Source organism: Lethenteron reissneri, chromosome 1 (assembly GCF_015708825.2).
Source record: "Lethenteron reissneri isolate LAM-NWPU_2019-01 chromosome 1, ASM1570882v1, whole genome shotgun sequence".
In the NCBI taxonomy this organism is placed as follows: Eukaryota; Metazoa; Chordata; class Hyperoartia; order Petromyzontiformes; family Petromyzontidae; genus Lethenteron; species Lethenteron reissneri.
The window spans coordinates 2790906-2802084 of NC_083779.1; the positions used below are offsets into that span (position 1 = coordinate 2790906).

At 48.5% G+C, this 11179-nt stretch overlaps 1 protein-coding gene across 5 annotated transcripts in view; it reads left to right on the forward strand.

The window, feature by feature from the left end:
* The window catches only part of ARID3A (AT-rich interaction domain 3A), a 306578-nt gene that overhangs the window by 285827 nt on the left and 9572 nt on the right, over positions 1-11179 (forward strand). For 3 of the 5 annotated variants that reach the window (XM_061557738.1, XM_061557934.1, XM_061557785.1), the window contains 3 exons: positions 3581-3803; positions 6085-6162; positions 9653-9742. In XM_061557738.1, the coding sequence (XP_061413722.1) occupies positions 3581-3803; positions 6085-6162; positions 9653-9742 (391 nt within the window). The remainder of the gene's footprint in view (positions 1-3580; positions 3804-6084; positions 6163-9652; positions 9743-11179) is intronic. The other 2 variants (XM_061557851.1, XM_061558016.1) reach the window with 2 other exon arrangements.

The window sequence follows — 11179 nt, forward strand, 5'->3', positions numbered from 1 at the left end:
AAATCCACCCCGGACATTGTTTAGAAACCCTCAAAATGACTCGTTTTATTTTGTAGTTATCACTAATTACAAAACTGCTAAGAAGCCATCGAGCGCATCGTTCGTCAATGGAGAAAACAAACTCGGTAGCTCGAAGCGAGCAGTCGCCACAACCGCGTTTGTGTTTTTTGACCGCGCAATTCACAAAAACATGGCACAACAAGGTATCATTGGCGGCCTAGCCGGGGGGGGGGGGGTGGGTGGCTTTAATCCAGGGTGGTCTGTCCGGGCCAATGACCCAGAAATTGGGCTAAATTCCCAGATTTATTATGTTTTATTTTTATTATTTTATTATTTCCCTTCTGCGTGACTTTACCGAAAGAACCAAGTAGATGCATCTCTGCAGTCACGAAAGCTTTAAATCGAAATAAAAAAAAATTTGTTTAATAGTAGTCGATAGTAATGGTTTAAAATGAACACACTTAGGCATGTGGCTTGTGGGGCCACAGGTTGGCCACTGCTGAGCTACCAGCTACTCAATGCCTATCGGGCTCCGCATCCCGTAATCGACGTTGGAAATTTGGCAGAGAAAATTAGGTTACAATATCGATGAACGTAATATCAATATTGAGTTCTCGGTCGATGTCGAGATTGATTTTTTTCTTCTTAACCTTTAATTATGATCAGGTGAGAGGCCATTGAGATGGAGTGATTTTTGTTTTGTTGCAAGAAAGACCTGGGACGTAATCGTCGTCGTCATCAGTCGTGAACAATCCACTGCTGGATGAAGGCCGCCTCCAATTGCGGTGTAAACAATCCGTCCAGCTTCCGCGCACGAACCGATTTCATCATTCCATCTCCCTCCCCGGCCACCCTCATGGGCCTCACCCACAGGCCACCGTGCGATGTGTCCTGCCGAGGTCCACTTTTCTCAACGGTCAAAATGACGGATCCTTGGAAATGCAATTACTCTCCAGGCTCAACACAGCTTAGCTTTTGAGATGTGACTAGATCGGTCAGAGTGTGGAATGATTTACTCATGGGCATGAGTGTGCATTTAGGAAAGAGTGATTTCACTCTTTTCCAACCAAGGAATTGCGTCAAAATGCTTTCAATCGAGGCCGGTAAAAAACAAATTGTGTACAAGTCGCTTGTGAGTCGCGTACGCCACAAGTGCTCGCGTGATCGTTCTCTCGTGGGGGGTTCATGGAGGCCAAAATAAAAGGAGTGTGTCATCTTGACCGAGCGACCGCGTCAATAAGAAACAACTTCACCCTCGGCGTTGAGTTTTAAAGCGAAGCATTTCAATTTCTCGTTTGGAAGGTTTGATTTTTTTCTTTCACCTAGGCACTCGAGGGGAATGCAGGATGTAAGAAATCAGTTTCCCCCCCCGCCCCCCGCCGCCTCCTCTTGGCAGAGGCAAACGTTAAATCTCTCCGGATTTGCCAGCGAGCCCCGGTAAGGAAAAATCATTGAGGTGTTGTTACGTTTGTCTAGACTCCCGGGAGGTTATTTTCCTGGATTGGCAAAATACCACGCTGTCTGCCGAGAGACCAGAGGGACAGATTTAGAGGCCTGGAACACAGAGCGGTGGATGTATTCAATGCCATCGTCTCGCGTCAACTCCCAGTCTTGCGATGCCGATGTTCTAGATTTTGAATCTCAGTCTTGAAATGCCGATATTTCTAGATTTCGAATCCCATTCTTCCGATGTTTCTAGATTTCGACTCCCAGTCTTGTGATGTTTATAGATTTCGACTCCCAGTCTCTGTGTCCGACCAGCAACAGAGCTATTCTCTCGTGCAACGAATTTTAATGGTCTTGGCCCAGCGGTGAATATTTTAATAATCGTAAAAAATTTGACGATATGTTCCGTTCAGGTAGCCTTAGCTTATGCAGCAGGCTATTGCGAACTAGTCCTCCTGTGATGTCACATTGTGGTACATCTACGGTTTTGAATCGTAGGGAGTTCCAAATAAATAAAAAAACATATGTGTTTTATTTGTCTCCGTACTGCCGTGTTGACGGTCAATATGATGTCCATGACTTGCGCGTCTTCTCTTAATCCACACGCGTTCCTCTTCCTGTGTCTCTCAGTGTAAATCACAAAGGCGCGGCGCCTCTCCCCTTTAGCGCACCCGTTGAGCCCTCGCTGCATTCCCTTTGTCAACGTTTCCGATTCTCGAGTCGCGGGGCGGGCAAGCGCACCGCTGCCTCCAACGCGGCGTGCCCGCCCCTACGCTGGACGCGTCGAAATGGCAGCATGTCCGGCCTCGTGATGGGCAATGCCCCCTTCCCCCCCTCCGGGTTGAATCCTTCGCGCCGTTGTGGAAACGAATGCCTCCAGTTGACGCTGATGATGATGATACACGCGCAGTCCGGAGTGCCTCCGCGCCTGTCTGTGCGCGTACGTACACGGAAAACAAAACGCTGTACGTCTGTGTCGTACCACAGTACTGAGCGGTACTTCCCAACGAGCAAATCGCTCAACCTGCACCGTATTTTGTCGGATCTCGCGAAGCTAAGCGGGGCTTGAGGCTGGACAGTGCTTGGATGGGTGACCACCATCCAAGCAGCAGTTACAGGCTGCAGAGCAGTGCAGCAAAATCTATTGTTGTACTGTACTTCTTGTGTTCCCCGTGTGTATGTACGTACGTATGTCCTGCCCAACTTCCCCAACCCGCATTGACCAGTGCGGTGAAGTATGGTCGCGTGCGAGCTAAGGGCAAGGCTGCCCTAGAGAGTTAGTGAAGTTGTTGCAGAGGAGTAGGCGTGTCTCACGAGCAGTTGGGGGTGGCCAAACGCAAGAAAGTAGCCAATCCACTTGCTGTGTGGGCATGGGGCTAGCGAGATCGTGGGTGTGGCTATGTAAAAGTAGGCGGGGCTTGGAGAGAGAGGAGACGCTTGCAGCTCTCCATGTGTTGAGCCTCCCAGAAATGCGGTGGCTTCGATGTAAACGTGGGCTGCCCTGACGCTGGTTGTTAGCGGCACTCGCCACTAACAACCAGCTGAATGTATGAATGAACGCAATGATGAATCGATGAGTATGAACTCATGAACCCATGAGTGAATGAACGAACGACTGAATGTATGAATAAACGAATCGACGACTTAATGAGTATGAACTTGCAAACGCGTGAATATATAAATGAACGAATGACTGAATGTATGAATGAACGAAATACTGAATCAATTAATGAGTGTGAACTCATGAACCCATGAGTGAATGAACGAACGACTGAATGTATGAATGAACGAATAAATTAAAGAGTATGAACTCACGATTGTGTGAATTTATGAATGAACGAATGACTGAATGTATGAACGAACGAATGCATCGATGAATACGATCTCAAGAGTTGTTGAATGAATGAACGAATGACTGTATGAATTAACGAATCGATTAACGAATATGAACTCATGAACGCGTGAATTCATGTACGAACAATGACTGAATGAAGGAATAAAAATTTTTCAATTCATGACCGAATGAATGAACGTGCGAAACCCAGGGGAAATGGAATCGGCGAGCGGAATTTGCGACTCGGATGAAATAAACAAGTGAGTTGCCGAACGGATTAATGAATAACCGATTGAACAGCGCGCGTTTACTCTTCAGGTGCAGGCCCACGCCCAGGCACAGGCCCTGGAACAGCTGCGCGAGAAGCTCGAATCCGGGGAGCCGCCCGAAAAGAAAATGGCCGCCCACGTCGCCATGGCGATGGCCGCCGAGGAGCAGCAGCGCATAATGCAGCAGGTGCTGCAGCAAAACCTCATCGCCATGGCAGCGCAGATCCCCATGAGCATCAAGATCAACAGCCGTGGTGAGCTCTCCCCCCCACCACCTGCCCCCCCCCTCCACCCCCTCCTTGACCCCCGTGTGTTTGTCAACTGTAGGGGTCGCGGCGGCGAGGTGTTAACTACCTCGCCTGGTGTACAGGAGGTCGTGGGTTCGATCCCGACCCTGATGCCTGCTGTAGATTTGGAGTTTGCGTGTCTCTCTCTCATCATCATCACAGTGGCTAGGAGATGTTCACTACCTCGCCTGGTGTACAGGAGGTCGTGGGTTCAATCCCGACCCTTGACGCCTTCTGTATTTTCAGAGTTTTGCACGTTTTCCCCGCGGTCGCCCAGCCAGGGTGATTTGGTCACAGGTGTGTGAGGCCAGATGGATCGTGTAGCCGACACGAGAGCGATGGCCTTTGTCCAGCTTTATATTTCCAATGGCTGTTGACGACGACGATAACGTCGATAATAATGCTAACGTCAACTTGTGACACGCCGCACAATATTCGCTCGCTCTCGAAGAGCGAGGGGGGTTCCTCGGGGGTGTGAGCAGAGACCAGAGATGAGCGGTGAGGCAGCAGCGGCAGCAGCCAGGCGGTGAGCCGGCACCAATGCTCGCCCGAGCTCTGCGGTGCTCTACATATCAAGATATTTCAGCCAGTTAATGAACGCGTGGGAGGAAACGGAGGCGCCCGAAGGATAACCCACGCATGCGAGGGGACCAACGCTCAACGCTCGATCCCATACAGATGGAACAGTTGGAGTCCACATTTTGCTGTACCGCCTTCTGATAGGGACGATGATGACGACGACCATGATGATGAAAACTTATTTAAATCTAATTCCAGGGTCTTATCGGGTGATTTAAAAAAAACCCACCTGTCCTTATCTGACATTCCTTGAGTTTACGACATGCATGAGTGGACCTGAATAAGACCTCGCTATCAGCCGTTGTTGTGTAACTTTACAGCGACGCATCTCGTCTTGTGAACCGTCCCTCCATTGCTGTAACGCCTGCGTGCCAGCACCGGCAATATAAAGACTGGACGCCGGGAAATAAATGTTTACAATCGGTTATTGCGCCGCCCAAATTAAATATGCGCGCGCACGCTCGCCCCGACGATAAATGCGCATTTAGCCGCAGTGTCATTTTTCAGGAAAAGGTTTAAAATCGTACAGCCCAGACGTTGGGAAATCGGCGGGGCCTTGGGGCCCCGGTGATGGTTTTTTTGACCGACCTCCAGCCACGCTGGACAATCACTCGTTGACCCAGCAGGGGCCGTCCGCAAACGGTTGGGATGTCACTCGCCTGCGAATGTTGACGTGCGGTGGCATCACAAGTTCCGAAAGCAATCCATCTGTTTTGCTCGATTCCTCTGGAATTAGTAGCAGGTCAGAGCAAATCTCTGCCCCGTCCGTGATATGAAACATTCAATGACTTGCTGTTGTGAGGTTCATGTTCTGTGCACTTACTGTATAAAGAATAGAGTTAATACAAAAGTACTTTTACAAACGCTCCCCCATCCACCACAGTTAGTCGTGGGTTCTCCCGCCGCTTCCGTGACATCTGTCCAGCGTGGAAGAGTAGGCCAAGATCCGCCTCGAGAGAAAAAGGCGCTCCAGAACTGCACTTTTTTTCTACTTACGCGTTGTGAAATTCCATCGTAAACGGAACCACAACGCGGGACACAGAGCAGTGAATCCTGTAAATTCAACTTAGCGTAGATTAAAATTTCGATTTAAAGCTTTCGTGACTGCATGGATTCATATTCTTGGTTCTTTCGGTAAAGTGTAAGGTCACGTAGAAGGGAAATAATAAAAATACAACATTATAAGATCAAACGTTCTTCACCTGAGGACGGCTGCTTGCGTTGTGGCCGAAACGTCGTGAGAATTCTATCTTATTATGTTTTATTTTTATTCTTTTATTATTTCCCTTCTACGTGACTTTATCGAAAGAACCAAAAATTACCGTAGATTTACACCCCCCCGCCCCCCGTGACGTTAAGCACTTCACTTTGTTCTCGCAATCAGAAGCCTCATGGGCTGCAAACCCGGTCGGGGTGGGGGGGGGGGGAAGTGGGAGGGGTTCACTCGGCCCATCACTCTTCTGGGGTCGATAAAATCAGCGTACCGCTTTGTGGGAAGCTAGCGGTGGTCCAGTTTTGTCGTCGTCGTTGTTGTTGTTGTTCTACGGGTCAAACTGGCTCCCGCCATGGTGATGTGGAATTTGCACCAGTGGCGCGCGAGGCCGCTGGTGCCGTCGAGCGCTAACACCACACGTGTACATACATAGTCCCTTTGTCAATCCACTGCTAGATGAGGGTCTCTCCACGCCGTGCGTCCCGTGGGGGTTATTTGACCATACTTCACCGCGCTGCTCAGTGCCAAATACAAGTATGTGCGCACATCCGCTGATCACGCACACGGACACACGCGCACGCGCATGCACGTCACGCCCACATTGCACGCGTACCTTGATGTGCATATCGTTTGCGCGTACGCGGGGGCATTCTGCCACGTCACATTCCAACGGAATGCGCGACACGCACATCTACTTTGCAGATGTGTAACAACTTCTAACAACAACAACAACAACATGCGTGTGACGCACACGTAAACACATGTACCGCGGTATACTGTCTGTGTGTAAAACTACTTGCCGCGCTTACTGTAAATAGACACCGTGATCACCGCGTTACGGCTGGGACGGTGGCGAAGTGGCGATTCCAGCCACCTGATTTGGAATCCCTGACAATGGCGAGCGAGGCCTGAACCTGCCCTGTGTGGTCCTTCAATATCACAAGCCACATTTCACCGGCTTTTAAACGACAAACTAATACGGAACTCTTTTAATTCTACCAGGCAAGGCCCATTCACTGAGCTCATGTAGCAGAAGCGACCTGGCACATCATGAACGAGAGCTCAACGAATTGGCTTATTATTCTTATCACCGGGGACATCCATAGCGGCGGATACAGAGGAGGGTCGCGGCAGTCCTGAATTTTTTGTTGTTTTAATGAAATTAACATAATTGTTGAAGATAAAAAAATACCAATCTTTACCTCCTCCTCCTCCTCTTGGATGCGCCACATATAGTGCCGGTCTCAGACCACTGATCCTAGCGCCAGGTCGACGGCCGAGGCTACGCGAGCGGTAACTTCGCGTAAACATCTGTTTTAAAAAAAGAATAATAATTAGTTTTGCACTTCACTCGGCCAAGTCGCCTCCAGGAGTTTGATTTGCTCGACAAGCAACGAGTGACCTCTCGTCGTCCTTGCACAATCGACGCTCGAACGAAATCGCAACAAAAGGCTTCGTTTCCAACGGAGCTGTCTCTGCCGCTGAGCTCTGGAAATATACAACGTTTCAAATGGCCTTGGGTAGTTATTTTTTTGAAACACAAGTAGGGGGCGAAAGCACTCATCCAGCAGCGAAATTGAGAAAACGAGTTTTGTGGAGCGAACGAGGAGCCTGCACGAGCCATTATACGGCGAGTGGGTTTGCGATGCGAAGGGCGTTCTTCTTAATTCGCAATGCGTTGGGGTTTGTTTGGTTTTTAGTTGATGTCGTTTCTTCTCGGGGCACTCACGGCCGTCTCCCGTAAGGAGGAAAATAAAAGTGCGCGCTTGAAAAAAAAAAAAATTATCGCGTTAACAACAAAAAAAAATTGGCGCCAAGGGTTTTTAAGGGAGCGACCCCGTTTTTTTTTCAGCCTCGGGCCAGCTTCATAAACTCTGATGGCCAGGCAGGCGACTGTGAGACCTTTAGAACGGAGCAGCGGTGCCCATAAAGACCGCGCCGCTGTGTCTGCAATAATGCCGCGCCATAACGTCGGATGTTTGCTGAGACAGTAACTCGGGATGGCGCGTGTGATCTTTGATTCGTAATAAATGCCAATCTGTGCAGGCAAGCCGTATAAATAGCTTATGGCTCGGACCAAATTGATTGCCGACTGCAGGACCCAAACCCACCTCTTTGGGCTCCCCCCTTAAACCGACCGCCTCGAAGAGGCGCGGTTGTAACTGTGATGTCCGAGTGACTCATTAAACATTAAACGTCGCCTTGAAGGATTCGTTGAGGGGGGGGTGGTGGCGCATTGGTACCGGTGGTATGGCGCGCTGCGCTGTAAACGTGGGTCACCAAGAGTTCGATTCCTGACCGCTGCTAACATCGGTGGAGAGTAATATATAAACCGTTCCGCCCCCACTTCGTAGTTAGCTGATTGACAATGGCTGGAGTTTGTTAATTACTATTTTCATTGATTCATTAACTCGTAGATGAGATGGGCTCGGGGTCGATTGGTATTTTTTTTTATTAGCCAGATAATTCAATAAATGATTGTGCTGACATAACGCCCCGTAAGAGGCCCCCTGGGAGATTGTTGGCTGATATTATGAACAGCCAAATGCCAGGTTTTTTTTTTAAACGTGGAAATCATCCGCGAAAAATGCTCGAACGATCGGAAACAAATGGCCCACGCTGGACCCTATTGAAATATGAAAAAAAATAACGCGACATACTGATCGAGGTTGGGCCCGTGGTAAACAAGCAAATTAACATGACCGTATCCTCCGGACTATGAGAAGTTTTCCAGATCTGGTCTCTCACTCTCACACACACACACACGCAACTACTGGATTATAAGACGCACACCCCTAGCCTTTATATAAAAAGTGCATCTCACAATGCTGAAAACATGATATGAGATATCACTCAACTCAATGGTCACCTGCGTGTTTCTATAACCGGCGAAACACCAGGGGAGACGGCGAATCTCGCTGGACTCTTGCCTACTTACGAAACGGGCGGCACGGAACCCATTAACACAAATGTGTCTTTGCGTACGTGCGTACGTATGTCCGTTGGCACTTCTTTCTCGCCGTACGTAGCCAACCAAGCTAATTGGAGGTTTTTGGGTGGTGAAGGACAACAAGATAGCACGCAACAAGAAGCACTTCTAAAGTACGGGGTGCCCTTTAGGAACGAATACGTGTACTATGTACAAGTCGGTTCCCAAAACTTACTGGCGTTCCCTTGCACTTGCAAATAAACCGCGTGGTCGCGTACACACGCACGCACGCGCACACACGTATATATATATTTTTCCCGTTCTTAATCTGCCCACGTATGAACTTTTGACTTGGGTTAAATATTGACCTGGGCCGAGCCTCATAATAAAGGCATAAAAACTTCGTCGGGGCAATTTCTTTTGATCTCCTCTCCATTGGGCGGCGAGAAGGATGAGGGGGAGGAGGAGGGGGGGTGGATCCGTGCGGTGAAAGGCTCACGGACCCCCCCCCTCGCCGCCGCCGCCACACTATAACGCTCCGCCGCTGATAGCGCAGCGACCTCACCTTGACCTATTTTAATGTCCCCCGTGGCCCTCCGTTAAAGGCAGCTCGGGCAATGAAAACGGCGAACGTCACTCGCGCGGTGCCTTTTTATTCTTTATTGTTATAAATGTACCTACCCCCCCCACCACCACCACCACCACCGCCACCACCGCGTGCCCCCTCCCGCACCATCTCCCCCGGGAAAAATAACCGTAAAGCAATAACGCCACGATGCCGTTAACCGCTATTGCGCAGGTGTCAAATGAGGTGAAAAATGTTTTGCCAAATGTTAGCGGAGGTCCTTGAGTACATAACGGGTTGTTGCGTTTACGCTCGCAGATAAACTCGCCCATCATTTATTCTTACCAAACAATCTCAAGGTCGCACAAATGAAATCGATGGGAGTTTGGTTTTTTTTTTTGTCGGTTGGTGCTCGTTTTGCCAGCGACTCGTCGTATCTTTGATATTCGACGTGGAGTTATCTCGTTTTTTTTTTTTTGCGGGCATGGTAAATAAGGCGTTGTTTGAATGTGTGTGCCTGCTGTTTGCAGAAGAGAGGCAGGAGATGGCTCTGAACTTGTCGACCAATGGCACGAGCAGCATCAACATGTCCATCGAGATCAATGGAATTCTCTACACAGGTGAGGGCGCTGGACGCTGGCGACACCAACCATCACTCGCTGTCAACGTGAAAACTATAACGGTGCACGCGCTGCTCGCAAACAGCATGGAGACACAACTACCCATAATGCCTTGGTGCCTGCGTGTCACGTGACAACTGCATTGCAGCTCAGACAGCTACAGGCTTAGTGCGGCCTGGAAGCGTATTATTAAATAAGATACATTACAATTCCTTATAAGGGAAACAACCACTAACTGATTACTAATGTAGCATAATCACAATAAAACACATTCCAAATGATTACTAATCTACAACTCACATCGTAACAATAGCCTGATTACTAATCTAGTATATAATTACAATCACTCCCCCCTTGAATCTTTGCACCTGATGAGTTGATGAGTTAATGATGACGTCACCCTGCTGCTGCTCTATATAAGAACGGGAGACACAGCAGAGCCTCACCATTCTGGCGAATTGCCCGATGATGCTGGTTGCAATTACCAGCGAAACGTCGTACTCAAATTGTAAATGTTGTTGCTTCAACACACCGGTGGGCTAAAGCAGTGAACTATTTGTCTTTGTCAACGTGACACATTTTTACTGATTGGCCGTGTCGGGTGGTGGAGGGTTACGACACATTTATAAATAACGCGATCTAAACCCAAAAACGTTGATTATGAATGCATTGCAGCCACTACGCCGCCGGCCTAATCTGCAACCTGTTGTATATATTTGGAGTTTGCATGTTTTCCCTGTGGGCACGTATATTTTTCTCCTGGTCCTCCGGTTTTCCCCTCCACATTTAGAAACGTGCGGTAAAAGAGTATTTGGCTGCTATGAATTTCCACACAATGATAAGCCACTTTGTTGAGTTATCGTTTGGGGCCAGATCACTTCTGAAAAAGATTGTGTTAAAATAGTTTAAATGTGGTCGCATCATCGTTTATACCGCCAAACAAAAAGAAGATTTAACACGTCGGCTTTCGCGACCAATATTATTCGTAATAAAGTTTTTTTTTTGGGTTAGGTCGCGTAAGTATGATGTGTCATTTACTCACCACCACCCGGACACAGACAATTAGTAAGGTTTGTCAAATCGCCTGATGAAGCTGGTTGTAATCCCCGGTGAAACGTCGTGCTCAATTTGAAATATTGTGGGTTGACTCGCCATCACACCGATGTGCTGTAGTGATAAATAATTGGCAATTTTTGTTCACGTGACAAACCTTACTAATTGGCTGTGTCGGGTGGTGGTGGCGGTCGGTTAACGACACATTTTTACATTTTCGCGATCTAACCCAATAAACCTGAATCATGAATCGAAACAAAAGAGTTGGAAAACGTGGCCGTCCCTTCGTGCAGAGTTCAAGTGGCATGTTCAGGATGTCCCTTTGTGTTAATTTATTCCTCAAACTCAAGTGGTGCCAACCTACGGGCAGTTGGCATCTGCCAA